The following is a 21,112-nucleotide window of genomic DNA, read 5'->3' as shown; positions in this document are numbered from 1 at the left end:
ATAAGACCAAAATACCATTTACAGTTTAATGTATCGATAATATTCTTGCAATACCGGCAAAGTAGATTGAGCTTGAAAATATAAAATTGTATCGTGTCTACGTCGACTCCGAATAAAGCATGTTTGAGAATCTTTTTAATTAATAAAAGCAATAACTTTCTTTCGAATTCCGAAATTTTATACAGCAAGAGTGTTTTGAAAGATATTGTATAATTTTATTTTAGGTTTAGTGAAAATTTGATTCATCGATGCGATGGAAAGCAAAAGGTAATATAATTTTCCCAAAGTTTATGTAACAACAACTTCTGTTCCACACGATAAACTGCTTTTTAGAAATAAGTAAGTTCTTCCTGATGGAAGAACAAAGATCAAGCGAAACCAAAATACATTCTATGTATAACATACTGTCGATAGTAAAAAATTCGGATAATATTAAATAAACCTGACTCTTTTCGAAATTCTATTTTAGTTCTATTCTGTTCGGTTCTATTCTGTTTGTCGACATTTCAATGATATAGATATATCTATAAATTTTTAATAAAACTACAATCTAAATCTATTATTTCGTCCTCTTACTTTCGTTTAGTCCCTTTACTCACATTCTTTTCTCTTCTCCTTCCCTCGGTAGGCCGGTAAACCCCGTGACTGATTAACGATAGAATTAACGAAGATTAACGCCCGTGGCACCAGGCGAAATTTATGGTCGGTGTACACCGATTCCTGAATTATGGAGTTTACCGGGAGCCGGTATCTCCCGCGGGATCTCCCAAGTGGCTCTACCTGCATCTCCGTGAAACGGAGGTGAAGTTCTCTTTTTTGGGGGGATACTTCTGCTGCCGGATGGATAAAAAAGTATCTCTTGGAAAAGAGACTCCCAAGGGTTTTTACGATTGACAATGATATTCGTACGATGACGGTAATGATGATGATGATGGACGAGCTAGAAGCGATCGATTAGGTCGACGCGTTTATTCCGTCATAATCGGGACGCTTGAGATTGATGGCGGAGTAAAGAGCATCGATGGGAGTGGAGGTTACGTACTACAATCGAACACGCTTCCTCCCGTGAAACTCCTACGTAGCCGAACAATTTCGCAAGCAGCGATGAAAGTAGATCTTCGTTGACTCAGGTACAAAGTATTCGACCGTATACCGGTGGATACGTAGAAAACGACGGGCTTTCTTGTCTGTCTCTCGTGCAGGGACGATTAGGTGGATTTCGCCTTGAAAACATTCGACGGTGATTGTCGACGAAGTAGGAGTTAGTTTTTATTCGTATATATTTCCCTGAGACTTTATTCCTTAATAAATTAGTTTTATCACAGAAAGTGAAAATGTGTCCTGTATATATTTATGACGTTATCTTGGGGAACGAATAAAGAAATGGCAGAATCTTTCATAATAAGTCATGTGAAGCGCGTATGTATAACGATTCGCGAAAATACGGTATACTATAATCCAAAATTATTGCTCTAATTATTTTCTCATTCCGTTATTTGATTTTCCTAAGTTTGTAAATGTGATTATGTTTTATTTTACTAATCTGGACAATTAGCAATCATAAAGAGAATTGTTTCGATAATCATATATTCCTTACTTGGATCTAAATATGCTGCTCGTTCAAAGATACGTTAGTTCGATTACAAAAAATGTCTTTCATAGAAATGATTTTGTCCTTAAGTTAAAATTACACCGTTGGTTTATTTTTGTTCTCGTAGTAGTACCTATATTTTGTTTACGTGTATTCAATCCTTTTGTAACATTTCAGACGAAATTTGTAGTAACACATTGTATCTTGTCGTACATAGTATCGTTTAACAATTTCATACCATATGGTATCATCATCATAATTCTATACCTACTCTTTATTATATAAGTTCCTCGCTATGAAATCTCCCGATTCTATCTGCAATCCCAAAAATCCAATAAATCTTCAAAAATTCAACAAATACCCCGCCACGTTCCACCAAATACATTCACCTTTCATCGATTCATTTTTCTCCTACTATTTAACTTCTTCTACTTAATCCATGAATCATCATTCTTCTAATGAAACAAGCAAAAGAAACCTTCTGAACTCTAACCCCGTGACTGTGACGTGGCTACCGTCCACCAACCCCCTGCACATAATCCTTGGCGAACGAGGTGTCAGCGACTTCTTGAAATTCCATCGGTGAATCTCGAAACGAGGCGACTCGACGCGGTCGCGTCGATTTCCACTGTTGACATACGAGCGGTAAAGAGGGGTTAACGGTTAGGGAATGATTAATAAAGATGCGCGGGCACGCGTTCCACCGGATATAAGGCCCACACAGATGCACGATGGATGTGTGTGTACGCGAGTACATAGGAACGCGCCCCTCTATCGGCTGCTTCTCGCCAACTACAGAAGAAAACACGGCGTAGGGCCGCGGTAGGTGAACCGGTGTGCGCCCGTCGGGACGCGTGCGCTCGTGTATCCTCGAGGAATACGTACGCACACACTTTGGCCAGAAGGAGCAACAATATGAGGAAGAAGAGGCGAAGAAGAAGAAGACGAAGAAGACGCCGAAGAAGCAAAAGGAGGAGGAGGACGCGCGTCCACGTGCATAACTCGGACATAAAACAGGCTCGCTCGCGCAAACCACGGCTCCGTGCTGGGGTACGGATGGGCTAACGGATGGACGGACAGACGGACGGATCGACACACAGCACGCGCGCATGAATATGTAGGATGTCTGGAAAAAAAGACGAGGAAAAGTGGGGGCGGCAAACACTCGACGCGCATAGTAATCGAAGCCGCGTCATGCCAATAACATCGCGCGCCTAATGTTCGATCGATCGATCGGCTCCGACTCTCCACCACAGGGTTTTCCTTGGTTCTGCGGGCGCGCGCGCGCGCGACAAAGATAAGCTTGGCGCGCGCCACGACATGCAGCTGATTTACGCGTTTCTCTCGCGCGTGAAATGATAGAAAAGAGGGAAAGAGGGAGAATAACGGCGAAGAGAGAAGAAAGAGATAAAGAGGCAGAAGAAATTGATAGGGATGGAGGATCGAGACGAAGAAAAAGGAGCGGTTGATGGAGGGGTGGAAGAAGAGGAGACGCGTGTGCCGCGTACGAAGACACGCGCGAATGACCGTGGTGAAACGGGCGCGGGTAGGTGGCTTACACACGAGCGGAGTTTACAATTTTCTGCACGACGCTCGTTCGAATGCCTGTAACGTTGCGGATGCCAATTGCCGATAATTCAAGGTGTACCTACCCACGATATAACGCGCGGCCGCAGACGCTGACAGATTGCTGGGTACCGGGACAAGCCCTCTCGATCAGCACCGGCCCTCTTTTAGGCGCGCCACGTTTTGGCGCGGTACGGATACCAGCGCATTTCGAACGATGCGACTGCGATTCGAGCGAAACTATGGTCACGCTGGATGCGTATTCAGAATTGATATTCCGACGAATTTAATACGTCAATGTAATCAAATATGTATGTAGATTTTTACGAGTGTACGTATTGTAGTCTTGCGGTGTTTCATTCGTCAGAATGTCACTTTGTCTGAATACGCATCCACTGTAACCATGGCCTAAAGCTTTCATCGGGGCTTTAAACGTTTATTGTCCAAGCCATATTCGATCATATGAATTGCTTCATAATGAAAATGCTGTCCTCGACAACTGTCCCTGACTCGGCTGTTCTTTTATATTTTTGTAACCAATAATAATTTGTTACGAGTGTTTAATAGCGCAAAGTATGGAATGTCGAAATTAATCATGTTTATGGCAGCGAGACATCAAGAAGACGGACTTTACCTATATCCGAGTTATCGATTAAATAAAAGGAACAGTCAAAATTTACCGCAAACTCAAATCAGACGAATGTATTCCGTATATTGTACTGTACTGTATATTGAATAGGCTTCTAAAGAATAACCGTATGAAATATCGTAAATAAAAATGTTAAGGCAACCGTACAAGACAGTCTTTATGCATAAAAGTGCAATTTGTACGTCTGCACTACAGTCAATAAACATACCCGACTGTAAAAGATTCTGAATTCTAAGCTGTGAAGTGACATTAACACCTATCAACAGCTTACGCTATGGAGAGAATGTAAATTACACATCTTTTCTAGGATTTTACCAAAGATCCATTATCAGCGAATATTATATTAGCAAGTGTCAGTAAATAAATTACAAATATAATTTTATATTAAAACACGAGAAAGAAATGATGAAAAATAAATGAATTATCTTTTCTATTAGACACATGCGTTACTTATTGATATAAAAAGATCGCAATGATTAAAAAAAAAGTTGTATCTTTTATACATTCATCGCGAGTAACGATCGAAGAGAGAATCAATAGAAATCATTTTGTAACAAACAGCGTAAAAGTAACCTTAACGCTTTATAGATTCTCGGATAGCGAAGGTAAATTATTCATTCCACGTTTGTAATTCAAGTTTTAAACAAGTTGTTGGCGGAAAGCATCAAGACACACGTGTCGTTTGTTTTCGAGGAGAAGCTTTAATCGAAAAATAGCAACGACGATGGAAGGTACAACCTCTTGACTTCCAATCGCGCATATGCCTTTTAATATTAATGCTCTACGTTGGCACCTACGTAAGGAAGCGAGCATGCGTCGAGTCGCAACGGTGAATTTACGACGTATTAAATTGCGCTACTCGATATCTTTGTAATTTTCTCCGATGGGCATAAAACTGCGTACTTACGACCAAGGGAAATAGCCGACCCCAAGGATTTAACTCGAACTCGTATTCCTTCACTAAGTTTAATTAAATCAGCCACCGGAATATGAATAAAGACGTAGAACCTCGATCTTTGTCCAACTTACAGCTGCTATTACAATTTCATTATTGTTTTTAGATGTTAGTACACTTTTTATTACTACAAGTTAATTTGTTAATATGTATTTATCGCATGTTTATCGTTATCTAAGATTTATTTGTTACTATAGTACCCACGAAAAAGTATGAAATACAAAATAAGGAAAAAGTGCTTTATGTTTAATATTAAAACTATCAATCACTAATGTGGATCTATACATATGTATATATAGTGAATCATGAAAGTAGATGAAAACTACTATTGCATACACATTATCTGTTACATAAAAGATTTCGAATTTAACTTTGCAGTGACATATTACGATTATATCGGTAAAGTGCGTAACTAATCTGGAAATGTAAATAGAAATTACGAGATTCATCGTAAACATATATTCGATAACAAATTAACATGCAACATGAATAGCACATATCCGTTAAGACTTAGATATGGTTCTACTGAAAATATTGAAATTTATTAATGTAACGTTTAAGTACTTTCGTAATGTTTGCGAAATCTAATGTAAAGATCTTTTATGTACACGTTAATATTTGTTTCAAATTATACCAATATAATCACGATGGTCCTGTCTCACAACAATGGTAACGAAGTTTAAGAATGTTTCGTATAACACAAACAACATATTTATGATATATTCATGATATATTCAGAAATGTCTACAATTATTCGAATACTTTTATGAACTCGTATGTGATGTATAAATGAAAGCTAACATCAATTTTTTTGATAGCACCGATATACTTGTAATTGGCATACTTGTGATTTTAAAATATATTTTCATTGAACTTTCACTTCTTCTCCCTGTTTGTAATTATCTTGCATTTCTTCGTTGGATGGTTTATAATATACATATATTTTTCATTTAAAACGAACGTGTCTTTTGATGAAATAAACGGAAGTAAACGAAAACGTTTCGTGACAAAGAAAATTCGTGATTATCGCCTGCGTTTTCTCTGCCAGTTCGTACCTCCATTCACGTTGAACACGTGACGAGTAATTAAATTAATAATAACAGCGGCACACGAAGAGACTTTTCCGACTTTCTTATTCCCAGAACTATCTGGGAATAAGACCCCTTTCCAAGTGAAAAGGGTTTTTCTACAGCTTCGTTGACGCTTCTGTCTTTATTCGGAACGCGCTTCTTCGCTTTATTAATAATTCATTAACCTACTTTATTAAGCGTCATTCGATCGTCAAGTCGAACAATGGAAATATCAGCGGCTTTCTGTCCGAGTTTATTTGTTTATTTATTTGTTTATACGCGTATAATCTATGAGATTGTGATTTCAACTTTTCTCTTTGATCCGTTATCTCGAAAGTAATTAATTATGCCTTTATTGCGGTATGCAGAAAGGATTGGAACGTTCGATACAAAGGCAACGCCTTTCTAAATTCTTTCTGTATATGTCTCAGAATGTTCTCAAACGAATTAATACCAATTTAATGATTTATTATTATATCTAATGATTCATCGAATTCAATCGAGTCTTTAACGATTCCCTACGCGAAACAGTTTTATTCTTATGGTTAAAAAGAGACACGAGAAATTGTTTGCTAAAAATGAGAACTTGAATATCTTAGCGCCCACGTACTATGAGTGCCGATGAAGCTTTAGAGAAAACTAGTAATTGTTAAAATATTGAAAGGTTTTGAACGTGCGAATTTTCAAATATAAAAAAAACACTTTGTTGCTATTTCATATAGAAAATAATAGAAAAATAATTTGGTAAATTAGCTTAATGTTTTTTATATCTTTCACTTGCGAAAAGAAATTATGATATATGTAGAATATATAAGTGAATTAAATATTTAAAAAATTGCAATAATTAGTTATTTTACTGGTTGTATAGCACAATTTCTAAAATACCGTAGCATAATACTAAATGTTCTGTATATAAAAAAGACACAAACTAATGGCTAAAATACTCAGGTTATAAAGATAATAAGAGAATAAAATAAAAAATGGCATAGTTTGAAAACAAACGGCCTATCTATTCAGCTTACGCTGATACTTCATACCTTTAGTAATATAAATCTATTCGAAAACATTTGTCTCTATATTGAAAAATATAGGTACCTATGTTGCCAAATGGCAACACCGTACATTCAAGAATTAAATGAGTAATATTTTTCCTTCAGTAAAATTATTCGATAAAATGTCTCCTATTATCAGCAATAAAATAAATGTCAAAACTTTAAATTGCTAGAAGAATTTTGAACACTTGAAACTTTACTTATTCGTAATATTTTTGTTTTAAATATATTCATGACGAGATACAATTCGTGAAATATTTGTCTGGAAAAGACGAGTTTTATGTATCGAAAGCAAAAAGCCAGAAGAAAATTTGCCGAACGTCGAACGTGAACTTACCGAGCATCTTGCTGAGATCGGCGTTGTGGAGATCAGGATTCTCGTCGGCCAATTTCTTGCGCTCGACCTTTGCCCAGACCATGAACGCGTTCATCGGGCGACGTATCCGTTGCTCCTTCAGGCTCCTCTGGGCCGTGCTGCCTGGATGGCACATCTTCACTCCCGCGGGAATCGGCGAGATGCCTTGTTGATACTCCAGCGACGGACCGGAAGCCAGCCAGGACATGTCCTCGAGTCGCTGTTGCACTGGACCGCTCAACATTCCTGGTATCTGAAAATCCATTTCCGATTTCTCATATTCGATTTGTATTTTTTAACCTTCAGTATTTCACCTTCAATTCGTGATCTTTTATTCTCGATCTTGGATCGGTAGTCATTAATTCTCGATTGCCAATATTAATTGTACTATTTTATAATTGTGATATTTGCGTAGATTCGTATTTTTATAAATATAGCTGAGAAAAGTAAAAGGAAATGTACACAGAGACTTGTTTCATCTATTAAGCAAGTACTATAACAAATACTATGATTTTGGTACTTTGCATAATTTTACATGAATATTATGTGCATTCTGTGTATTTTAAAATTTTCCAAATCTAATTACAACGATCACGCTATTCTGAATATTTTATACATTTTTACATATGTATATATCTTGCATAGCTGCAACTTTAAATTTCGATGAAATCCTCGCTCGCAGTTAGGATCTAGGTTGCCAATTTCCAAATTATTGTTTACAAATTCCACCTTTCAAATTTTAAATCCAACTCCTCTTTGCCATTCTCCAGTTAAGGTCCACAATTTCCTGATTTCAATCTGAACGTGCAATCAGTCAGAGAATCAACGAAAATGATCCATGGATCGATTCTTTCCGATAATTACGCGCTTATTAACGAAAACGGGTGAAAGTCGCGCTCGATATTTTCCGATTCCATTAATACGTAATTACTGGGAGATATTAATCAGGCAGCTAATGAACGCCACTCGAACGCGGTGTACCTGGTATTGTTGCCGAGTAAAAGCTGTTCAAAGGTTGCCAGACTCTCGTTAGAATCGGCATTGTAATATAATGAAAATGAATAATGCACGCAACCGGGCGATAATAACGGCTGATAACTTAATGAACGTAGGATACGGTGATAAATATTGAGCCTTCGTGAGACCATATGATGTCTGTGTTACAATTGCCAGGTCGACATAAGAAGGCAAGAAAATAAGAGAAACGTAGTACAAATAAGAGATGGATACGAATTTTAAGAATATTCAACGAACGTCTCTATTTTCTGAAAATTTCTTAATTCTAATATCAGAATACACGATTACCACTTAACTCTTTAGAAATCAAGTATATAACTAATACTGATGGAATCCATCGACTTGACTTTTGTGCAACTCCTATTGTAACAAATACATTGTTATACGAATCGATATACGACGTACGTATATTATAAATTCTTAATATTTCTTTAAAAATCGTAACTGATATGAATTTTTTCGTTTAAATCAATCGAACAAAATGTAGATAGATACAAATCATCTTTTATAACTTCAGGTTGGGTAAAACAGGTAAAACAATTCCGAATGGTTACGGTCGAGACTATTTCCTTTTCGTACCATTTCTCTTCGAGTTACGAGTAAAGCCAGCTCCACACGTCCTTTGTATTCCGAATGCCAAATATTCATTGTTTCCCTCGCAATTACATATCGTTGATTTACTGGAATAACGACACGTTTCGAAATATGTCAATTTTGAAATATCTGCATTTTTAATTCAAAAACAGAGCTGTAGGTATTATTTTAGTAATATACTTGTTATAATTCCTTAACAAGAACAATATCATGACTCAAAGAACATTACGTACGTTGTAGAATAAAGAAATTTTCCCATTTCTAACTGGTGAAATAATTAACTATTTACTCGAACCGATTTATTTCAAACCGACTTGTTGAAAAATCTAGTTTTTTTTCAACTGTGTCATGCTTTTACGAAATCGACGATATGTATATATCTCGGTATGTATATCGATATAGCACTATTTAATTAATAAACGCCCATCGCTTACGTACATTGGTAGTCGTACACGAATATCTAGCGAGCAATTCATACGTCATTAAATGACGTATGATTAATATTCAGTGAAATAATGAATAATGCTAAATGTTTAGAAATCTCTATGTCGCGTGTATTTAAAGTACACGTGTGCTGTATATGCATAATGGCATATGCATAGTGTACTCTTTTTGTAACCCACTTTTTCAGATATATTAAAATTAACGATTTCGAAATTGTGTCATAAACCAATCATAAACGTATATCCATTTTTCCCCATTATGCTACTGTAATCTTAATTATATATGTATGTACATAAATACAATATATTTAAATGCACGTTAAAACTTCTGGAGTGAATATACGAACGTATCATTTACAAGTAATATATTTAGAGGAATATTAAAGTTTGGCAGTTATAACGTTAGCATATGCGTCAAACCATAAACCATGGTGTGAAGCCGGCTTAACCCGAGGAACGCTATAAAATAGTGAGAACGTAGGTGTGCGCGTGTCACGTTCGAGGTGAAACAGCGTTCCGTAAATGAAAAATATGCGAGCCTATTTCCAAAGGAACGGTCTCTCCTGCCTGTGCTGGATCGACCAAACCTAAACGTACCGAAATGATTTGGGTGTCAATGGGCATGGAACTGTCGTTGCCGTCGATGTTCGACTCGATGTCGTAGGCCCTCGACGTAGGAGTCGCATAAAGCGAGGAATGAAGTGCCAAGAGTCCAGGGGATCCGCCATAACTGCTGACCGGTGGTGGTGTCACCTCACCCCTGTCATAATTATCCAGCATCCTATAAATCCAAACGTGAATTTATTAATCATTAGTACCGTTTATAACATACACAGGCGGCTTTTGATTAACGGTAAAATCGCTACGCATCCGGTGCGAGTTCGCGCGCAATAGTACCAATGAAATAACGCGGTCGTGTATCGTTTCGCTTCAACGAATGACTTGTTTGTCATGTGAACATGCACATCACGGTATACAGGCTGCTTTTCTCCGATAAATCTCAGTGTTGAAAGCGACCGGGAATTATTTTAGATCGATAAACTTCTTTTATGGACCGTGTAAAACTCGGTGCGGTCGAGTGATGCGACTTCGTATAGATTTTGACTTTAGAGTACCTAAGGCAATAACATAGATGGAAAAATGCTATACGTACGAAAATTTAAATTACTCGTTTTTCTTTTTCTTTTTACTCTTATGACTAGACTGCGGATGTTTATGCAAATTTGAATTTTTGTGCATAGAAGCAGAAAAATAAATCCTGATTCGAGATTTATTTTATCGTTTAAATATTATATAACAGATGTTTTACTTGCTATGCTTATTATATATTTCACATATTTTTGCATATTACATACGTGCATATACGTACTTATGCATAATATGAATTTTTGTATATTTCATATGCATGTTATTCTTTTTATGTACCTTTGTATGTATATATGTTTCTTGTACACATAAATTCTCCATGAATACATAAACATCTAGATTATTTTCTATTAACTATTAAATCGTTTCAGTTCGGTTAAGTTCTATCGTTTTTATTATTACCATTTTTTATTTATTCTTTCATTACTTCGTACTTTCGTACTAAAACTACTATTGTCAACTGACATTTTCATCTCTAAATTATTTCTAAAGATACAAATTTGAGGAAGATTGACAAAATGATAAAGCTTCGATCAAGAGAATTTATGAATTTTGAAAAAAAGGTAAATCAACAGTAGTAACTGAAAATGTTAATTCGACGTATTTGCAAGCTGTAAATATAAAGGCATATCAAACAGAATCTTCGATTTAGAATATATTTTTCTAATTTCTTTCTTGAATATAGTTTGTAACTTACGGATTACGGAATAATTTCATTTCTTTCGCTAGACTTGACAATTAGCTTTTCGAATTCTAATTGCACCGTGATTAACCGGTACGGTATAATGCGAGACTTTAAACTTAGAATCAATTATGCGTATAGAACGCTATATAAAAGAATTAATAGTTAATATATCGTATTAATAATAAAACAGTAATAAGCATAATGTATTAGAAATAAATAAGAAAAGCAATCGCAGCTACTTATAATACTCCTTGTAGAAGCACCTGCTAGCGCGTTGTAGATTCGAATTTCTTGCTAATTTCGATGAATTAATAATACTTCTCACGTCATTAAATTATAATTGAAGTGTTGACCCAGGAAGAAACGAGTACAAGTGCAAAGGAAGCGGTAATTAAAACTTCATTCCAGAAAACGCGAGTCCATCTCAACTTGGGATCAAAAGCAGCGCGAATCTGAATGAGGAATATTCACTCGGCTTTCTTTATCGGTAAACAATGCGACCGATCTTTTCCACGGGCATCTCTCCTCATTAAACATTGTACCAATTACCTTCTTCGATCTCTACCTCTAAACTCTTTTGCCGCGATAACTAAATTTGATTAAATGCACCGCGGTGCGTTCCAAAGAACAGAAGAAATACATGGAACAAAAAAGTAAAGTAATTCAAGGGAAAATGTAAGAACGAAGATAAAAACGACTGACGGAAGGAAAAGATATGAAGTCCACAGTGTGAAAAGCACAAGTCATACTTCGCGCTGTTTTTAAAAAAAGAGTCAACAAATTCTATATAGAAATTGTCTTTCCATTTGATTTTGCGATTAAATATGCGTCTTGGTCAGCTTCTTCAACATTTAAGAATATTAGTATATTTACAAATATTGATACTTAACATTACTTATAATATTAATTACGCGTGTCTATCGTCTTCGATTATTTCGTATTAAAACACTTTTTTTTAATCATCGGGCGATATGAAAGCTAGAAAAATAGTCATATTCTGCTACGTGCTCTTCATATGTCGTATGAAAGCATACAGAGAACAAAATGTAAATATAACAAGAAACAAAAAACGATGAAAAAGTGCAAAAAGAACTGTGCTGGGAGGACAAAAGGAAACAGCACCGATTCTCTACGATTTAAGTTTCACCTTTCGCTGGAAACTGTGTAGATTGAATTTTTCCATTCATCTTCCTAATTTCATGCCAGAAAACATCCAAGTACACGCGAACAATAACCACTAATATGTGCAAAGCGAAAGAACCAAGAAAAAGAAAAGACGAAAATCGATAAATATTAGCCAATCTAATAGCCAATATCCAACATCGTATCGCATATTAATCATTCGTAAAAGACATGCGAAGATACGGAAGACGACTATAAAACTCGCTTAACAATCACCAAAGTCACATTCGATCCATCATGTTTCTTATTTCGCGCGCTAAAAAACCTGACGAAACGCCGACAAATTTGTCCGCACCAAAAGCCATGCTCATAATCGAATCACAAATCGTGCGTCGCACGCCGACTGTTCAGCTTTTTCATCGTGGCTTTGTCACGCGATATAAAGTATCCGTGTTTGGAACTGACTCCGCGGAATACATATTCCGATTAAAAGCAAAAGTCAATTATTCCGATTGTCCAGCGCGTCCGTCTCTCGTCCGTGGATAGGGGGCGAAGACAAGGACGAGTTCCGCACGACGCGGTTGGAATACCATTCTCGATCCGTTCGATACCGGGGGCAAACGAGAGCGCGGTCGCCTCGTCGGCCAAGAAAACAAGAGATCGATTCGTACACGCCGGCATTCGTATATACGCGAGGTAATTGACTTTGGCGTCTCTGTTTCGTCGTCGTGGCCGTCCACGAGGCTGAAGAGCAACTCGCTGTGGTAAGAGAAATGCCCGGTGAATCGGTTGCTCGTGCCCGTGCAGCCCGATTGATCTGTCAACCCCGTTAGGAAAAGAGTTGATCGACATGAATGAACCATTCAAGGCCACTTAATGGAATTCCCACGATTGTCCTTAAGGCATAATGCGACCGCGTTGGATATAATAGTACCAACAGCTGTCTCCGTGCCGTGCCTACATTTATATACAGTCGACGACAGAAATAAGTAGATTGGTAGTAGAAATAGGTATCAATGAAGTTTTCTTGTATACGGTTTGTTCAGGCAGAAATGTAAATATTCGCTTCTTAATGTGTTCCATGCGACAAGATTTCTACGATTCCTACCTCTCGGGATGAAACAAATTGAAAAATGTCCTTTTGCTTGGATTTGAGCTAAAACAATGGCTAGAATATACATGTTAGATCGCTAAAGAATATTAAGGAAAGTGATTGATTCCCTTCTCTTCGATACAATTTTTGTATCACCTAACTGACTAAAAAGTGCACAATTTTATTTTTAGCGGAATTTTCTTCGCTATATAATGATATATCTTCTTGTAATTCCAATATCTTATGTTTTTAATTCAATAAGACGTAAAGCGGAAGAGAGAAAGTGGAGAAAAGCAAGCAGTTTTATAGACAACGAAAATCTGATGGTATCTATGAGTACAAAAATTGTTCTATCGAGTGCGACTCACTACTAATTAATCTACGTACTATAAGAGTGTATAATAAATAGAAACTAAATATATAACGTTATTACTAATTCGATTAAACTTCATCGATAATCACTTCCACTACCTGTCCATTTATTTCTGCCCCTGACTGTATATAGGTATGTATATATACATATAAATACGTATTAATAGACATTCGTCCATTTATACAATACGATACGCTAAAGTTGCGTGCACGTGTGCGGTGTTTGTCCCTCATGCGTGTTTAGATGTGTTCGCATCTGTGTATAAATTTAAAAAAACACGTAATACATACGTGAACGCATGCATATATGTATATGGACACGCGAGTGTTCCACATAATGGCCATTGTTTCATTCGGTCCGCGAGAGATGCTGAGACGGGGGCAAAAACGTAGCGGCATTTTCATTCAATAAAGTTCGCCGGCTAGTAGAGACGGTTTTTGCTAGTATTCCTCTTGGCCACGGCACACGCTTCCCCCGGCTGATTCTGCTCGAAACGCGCGCCACGCCGCAGCTAGTGTTTCGAACGGGTTGAGCCATATAGCATCGATAAACGAGATCGATACGAGGTGTCGTTTAATAACGCGTCGCAACGAGACCAACGATCGATGTCCCGGAGAGGGGTCGTTTTGGCGTGGGACGCCAAGTCAACGACCGAGGTCTTATTTTCACTCTATTCGTATCTTTCTGCTTCTTCTCTTATTTTCAGTCGCTTTTTGTTTTCCGAAGAAAGAAATTTTGAAGTTAGTTCATGACACGGATTCAACAATTTCGTCGATTCTTTTATCACGATGTCACTTTGGTGACTGAAAAGGTGTATCTTTGTTTTTACATTTTGTGCAGAATACAAAATATTCAAATGGTTGGATATTTTTATGTCCAAGGTGAAACAATGTGTTGAGCAGTGTCGCAAAGGTGAACAGTGAACAACCTGCTAAGTGTAAAGATATAAGCCTTTTAAAAATGAGTAATAAATCCACGAAGTTATGTAAGGAACAGTATGACTAATATTGGAAAAAAAAACATTTTTGAAATGTTCGACAGGATGGCAGAAATATTCTTCTAATTAAAAAAGCAAATAAGAAGAATAATAATAAATTACTCTTCTGTCTTTTTCTTTCTGTAACCTTCATTTGTAGTACACATAATTTTACGATGAAAATGTAGAATATCTATTTGAAACCTTATTTATTCTTCTCCTGTTTAATTATGTTCCTTTTCTTGGTATGATTTATAAAAATATGTACAACGGGATTTCTCTTCGGTAGCCATACAAATCTGACGAATGAACAATGCGTAAAAAAATACATTATTGCTCAATGATGAATATATTTCGCCTTTGATTGTGTAAATTGTTTCCTTCTTCAACAGCTGGTTAAAAGACATAAATAACGTGCTAAAATTACGCTACATTTCTATACGATTAAGGTAAGCGTACACTACCTACACGATTCTTGTCTCAATATCCACTAAACAGATGTTTAATATCTAAATAAAATTTATTTCCCACGGGTGAATTTCAAAGCTGCTAAAGTGCCTCGTATATCACAAAAGCAAGGTGTAACTATTAAATCCGTGATAATAAAGTCATTCGTTTTTATGTATTTTCTATATGATACAACTATGTACGACTACTTATGTAAGTTTTTAGCTTTCTTCGTAATGTTCGAAACAGAGGTGATTCCAGATACTTTAGGCACGAAAACTTAGAAAAATTCCAAGAAACATGGACAAGGTTTCTTTGTATATATAACTATACAGTATATATAGTTTCTTGCATTATTTTCGATCTAACCATGTTTTTCTCTCGATAAGCAATTTTCAAAGTTCGATACAAGTATTTTGTAGAAAGTTTTTCTTAACTCTGCTATTATCCTCGACATCTTCTCACATACAACAATCGCAATAACGATCCTTTCGTATTTCTTTCGAGTTTAAACAATTCTCTAGCGACTGGGTCAAAAATAATACAAGGAACGCAGCAGAATCAAAGCATTAAAAATCCTCTTCGTCTGTCGTAATTATGAATTAGAATACAAAAAATTCACGGACCGTTTCGTGATTATTTAAGAAACGGCGTATATAATAGAAAAAAAGGTGACATAATTAATGATACGAAAGAGAAATATCTAATTACAAAAAGCTTCAAAATTCGTTCAAGATTTCACAGTTGAAGGGAATACTGGTACACATAATAATTTTACTGCAGCAAGAAAGAAAGTGACGTAGAAGCACTGCAACAATAAAGCAACCTCATAATTAAAAGTGTTACCAAGACTTGTAAAAAAGAAGGTTGAATTTCAAGTAGGACGTACGCCAGCAACGAAAAACTGTAAAAACTCACGGTCAAGATTCCTCAGGTTCAAGCCGCGTCGGTGCAGCTGCACCACCCACGCATATGATAGATACGCCACTGCCTTCAGCATTGTTTCTTTAATGATTCATATAGGGTGATTGTACCAAGAGTAGAGGAAGCAGTTTCCAACTGCAAATGCAATAAGCCTGTGTCGTATCGGAAATATTAATCCTGTCGGTGTCGTCGAAGGCCTCCGTGTAAACGTGAATCGCACATTTTAATGGTGATTATAATATGCAGACGACTTTCGTTCTTTTAAATTGCAAATACCAGCTTTCGCTGGGCTGACACGAGATTTCGTCTGAATGAAGTTTCTTGATTAAATACCTCGGTGATTCCTCTTGTCGGCCGGCAAGAAACAAATAGTTCAGCAGCTCTTCGCGGTTATAATGGTCTATGAATTCTTTGTGTGTCAGATCATTGCATTGTTAGAGCGCGTGCGATGAAACAGGTGTCGAAACGAGATAAAATGGAATTAATGACTGTATGTAATTGTATTGAACAATTGTGTATTATACCTATTATTAGAGGATTGAACTTGGTAACAGACATTTAGGGAAATCTATTCCTAAAATCTGTATGTTAACGTTGCGTTTGCAGATCTTTGGTTTCGCTTGTTGTAGATGCTTTGATTAGATGAAGATTATGTCTTTAAAACGTGTCACGAAGTGTGTAGAAGAATTGTGGAACAAAAACTTCTCTATGCGACTAATTTGTAAGCAAGATAGATGTCTGAAGTTTTACGATATCAATAAGTAGTATCAGTCGCTTCTCACGCGTCTTTATCATTAAATTCTTCTTTTTTATTTTCTTATCCGGGAAACTGCCCCCACTGTCGAAGTTCGATGTAATTCTTTATTTTTAACGACCTTAAACTTAAACTATCAATATTCTGAAGGTTACACTAACTCATCTTATTCGACAATAATTTCTTTTTTAAATAATTGTTTTATTTTACCAATTCCAAATCTAAATCTTCACTTACTTTCTATCGAAGTTGAACTAACCGAACCAACCGATACTAATTTGACGAAAACTTGTTGTTTTTAGGAAATAGTCCATTCATCCCATCGACGCTGAATCTAAATATTACGCTCTTAATCTTCTAACTAATCTAACTTAATCTACTAAACTTAATTTGCTAACGATCATCCAGCTAATACCAACACGACGAAAACTTTTCTTCTTAAAGATCTTTCCCGATTCTCTCAACCACGAAGTAGGCCATAATCTTTAGAGCTTCACCTTCAACCTAATATACAGATAGAGTTTATCCAATTTCATCGAACCGATACTCACACGACAAAACGACTTAACGGACGAAATACTTCCTTCTACCGTAATTGTAAATCCAAAGAACTTTCTGCAAACAAAATTTCCTTCTTACAAAATATTCCTCCATTCTACTAACCACGAACTCATCCATAAACCATAAGCCTTCATCTTCAACCTAATAAAGGTACTTTAACCTTACCTATTCGCCAGAGATCTTTTCTTCGAGCGTAATTACAGAGCCAAAGAAGTATGCCCAAAGAAAATTTTCTTCTTAAAAGTATTCCACGATTCTAATAATTTGATCAGAATCCTTGAAGCTTCACCTTCAACTTACCGAAGTTCCTCTAACTTTACTGATGCTTACACGACAGAAATCTTTCCTTCGTAAACTTAACCATAAAACATAAAGCTTCACGTTCGAGCTACTAAAGTTTCTCTAACCTTACCGATACTTACTCGACAGAACTCTTCCCTTCGAGCGTAATTATATATCCAACAAACTTCTTTTCTGACCAGTATGTCACCCGGAGGAATTACGAGCCGCGCCGGTCGAGCCAGATATTTGTCCGGGCGCAAAAGTCGAGCAAAAGGCGGCCAGAAAGCGCGGCAGCGTGGCGCACGAGACAAAGGACACACGAACGTACGAAGGAACGAACGATCCTCTAAATCGGCACGTCCGTCGAGGCTCATGAATCTCGGCGAAACAGAGAAAACCCGTGTGTGCACGGTTCGGTACGCAGCACGGGCACGGACACGGGGAGTGAAGCTCGTGTGGTTAGCCGAGAGATAAAGAGAAAGAGAGACGAGAGGAACGAGGCCTCCGTCAACGACACACTTGTTGTTCCTCCGGAGTAAATTATTCCCCCCTATCGGGTCGCGGAGAAGTAGAGAAAGCTTTCGAGTCGCGGACGCCTGACGGCTGACGTAGTGGCGCATTTTATTCAAATAATCGCGACGACCGAACACACCCTTGCATTACTCGACGCAACGGCGCGCACCGGCCTCGAACGCGCCGAGCCACGGCGATCACAGCAGCTAAGCGCATACCGGCCGACGTAGATACGTAATATACGTTTGTTTGCCACTCTTCTCGTCTATTGTTTACGGTTTATGGGTTCGATGATTTCCATGATATGACAATATTTTTTTCGGAGGATTTTTCATCGAATTATTTCAATGAATTTCGCGGATAAACTGGGCGAACTTGTTGCTTAGCCTTGCGATCTTTCAAATCGCGAATCTTTCTCCAAATTCGCAAATTGTGTAAACAATTGAACAAAATTTATGAAATAGTATTTAACAATGACGATTTTAAATGAAGTCGCATGACGTTCGGGCATATACAATAAATGGTTGTATCCTGAAAAAAATTGAGAAAGTAGAAAAGTTCATTATGTTAAGCTATATTTTTGATACATAATTATTACACATTTGCAGACTAAATAAAAAAAAGTAATGAAATGCATTTTTCAAATTAGTGCGAAATTATTGCACACGTCGCTTAAAAAAGATAATATTGGCATCAAATGGTTGTATTACGGATCAATTAGTTATCAATTAAAAACTGTACATCTTAGTGAGTGGTAATAGGCAATTTTATGTTCATAAACGTCAGTAAACGCTTGCAATAAGTTCGCAAATACTTACAAAGTAATTACAAAGTAATGTCATATGTTTATTCGGTTTTAAAAAAACTAAATTAATCTCAAGATTTTGATATAGATTAACGTTGAAAATTTTCACGGTATTATCAAGATTCTGACGTTAATCTAACAAAATATCGTATTTTGCGTTTACATATAGTATTCCATGTTCCGCCAAGATGAATTCAACGAGATAAGTGACGAACAAGTAAGATTCGGTAGATTCAACTAACTTTTATCATAACTTACACCGAAAATATAACATTCATTAGCACCAACAAATTTGTGATAACAGCGTGACAAGATCAGTATGTTCGCACGATCTTCATATTCATCGCTTCACGTTCAAAGAAAGAGAAAAATGTTGAAAAACTATTTTCCGAATTCAATGAAAGATTCCTTAATCCTTAAAATCTTTGATCAGCATATTAAAACAAACAAATTAAAACTTCCAAAAGCCATCTATTCTATTATTTGAAAAGCTCTTTATCGCGAGGCTATGCGATTTCTAAACTATAGATCAGAGAAACAAGGTTCTCGTAAATCGACAAACAGCTACTGACATTATTTCCAGTAGTAATATCTAAAATCAGCAGGCACGTCGACAACTCGTGTATTTAATTGTAAAAAGAGGAGGATACACAATCACCACATCATTTAATATACACGTAATTTATAGACACATAATTTAAAGGTACAGCTGCCAACAGTGCTAACTGCATTAAAAGGTAATAAGCACTGCTCTATTTTAGTCATTAATTTGTAGATATACGTGTGTTGATAATATATACTGTTACCGCAAACCAACCAAAGTGGTTGATGATAAGCACCGGTTCTAGTCATTAATTTGAATATTTTAGCAAAATATACCGTTGTTACCACAAACCAACCAAAGAGTTTGAATATTTATGAGCGCCAGTGTACAATGGTGTACATCGTCAAACTACATGTTAACTCGCGACAGATCCGATATGTACACAGTAAACACGTTAAACGTGTAAACTGATAAACGAAATTACAATAAAGAAAGTTAAAAGAAAAACGTAAAATAAAAATCTTGGATTCTAAAAAGATGAGAAACCTGGTAGAGTGAATTAAAATCGCGCTTCTCTTTTGTAAAATCGTGCGTACGTATACGCGTACGAGGTATGCAAGCTTGGAATCGTAAAGCCATCGAACGTAGTAGAGACGTGAACAGAGGAGCTCGTAATTTTATAGGCCCCTGATTAAACTTTTAAATCGAATGACCAATGCGGTTCGCTTGGTAAGCGGAAGTGACGACCCAAGCCGCTCACCTCTGCACTACTAACGCTCCGGCGCGTTTCAGATTTGAGAACGAAGAAAGCGCATCCCCGAAACCTTTACGGGCTTAAGGCTGCGGAACGGACGTCGTCGCTGTTGTACCCTATATACCTTTCTTCTGACCTCAGACCGTACCGGCCATTACGTGCGACTTCCTGTGACCGGGTGAAACAACGATCGGACATCTCTTCGACGACCTCATGCTGTTCGTTTCATCCACATATTTCGGTAAAAATAACTAGTTGCCTCGTAGATAACTTTATTAGCTTTCTTCCCAATTTCGCAATTTACTTCTGCAGATTCTCGTCTCAATTGCAGTTGCTTTTTGGATTTAAAATTAGTTAGATTAATTTTTGGAATATTGGCGCATACATATGTATGTACTTATAGTGACGTGCAAACGTATTCGATAGGTTTACAGTTATTGACAGAAGAAAGATTATAAAATAAGAAATGTGGAAAGATACTATAATTTTACAAACTAAAATAAAATAAACGTAATATATAGCGTAAACTAGTATATGTAGCGTAGTTAAATTTAGTCGATCTATTCAGAATGTTAGAGAAATTTGTGCTACTTTGTGGCCCTTTTAGGTTGAAGGGCGTGTTATGCGAATAAAAGCACTATTGATAAATAAATATTATTTATTATCGCATATGTATTCATTTAGAATGCTGAAGAATTAACGTGTTCAAGAGTATGTGGAAGACTCTGTCTGTAAAAAAGTTCTGCAAGTTATAATATATGAATTTACAATTTCAAATATGATTTCAATGGATACAAAGATGCAATGTCGGACTCGTATATCACTTTTTAATTTTATTTGC

At 36.7% G+C, this 21,112-nt stretch overlaps 1 protein-coding gene across 2 annotated transcripts in view; it reads right to left on the bottom strand.

Annotated features, from left to right (window-relative positions):
• The window catches only part of LOC139990891 (uncharacterized), a 74,063-nt gene that overhangs the window by 30,027 nt on the left and 22,924 nt on the right, over window positions 1–21,112 (bottom strand). For both annotated transcript variants that reach the window (XM_072010533.1, XM_072010614.1), the window contains exons 3-4: window positions 9,890–10,073; window positions 7,221–7,491 (exon numbers count right to left, since the gene is read on the bottom strand). In XM_072010533.1, the coding sequence (XP_071866634.1) occupies window positions 7,221–7,491; window positions 9,890–10,073 (455 nt within the window). The remainder of the gene's footprint in view (window positions 1–7,220; window positions 7,492–9,889; window positions 10,074–21,112) is intronic.

The sequence above is a fragment of the Bombus fervidus genome, chromosome 1 (assembly GCF_041682495.2).
Source record: "Bombus fervidus isolate BK054 chromosome 1, iyBomFerv1, whole genome shotgun sequence".
Classification (NCBI taxonomy): domain Eukaryota; kingdom Metazoa; phylum Arthropoda; class Insecta; order Hymenoptera; family Apidae; genus Bombus; species Bombus fervidus.
The sequence above is the reverse complement of the archived record's forward strand: the minus strand, read 5'-3'. Positions and strand labels throughout refer to the sequence as shown.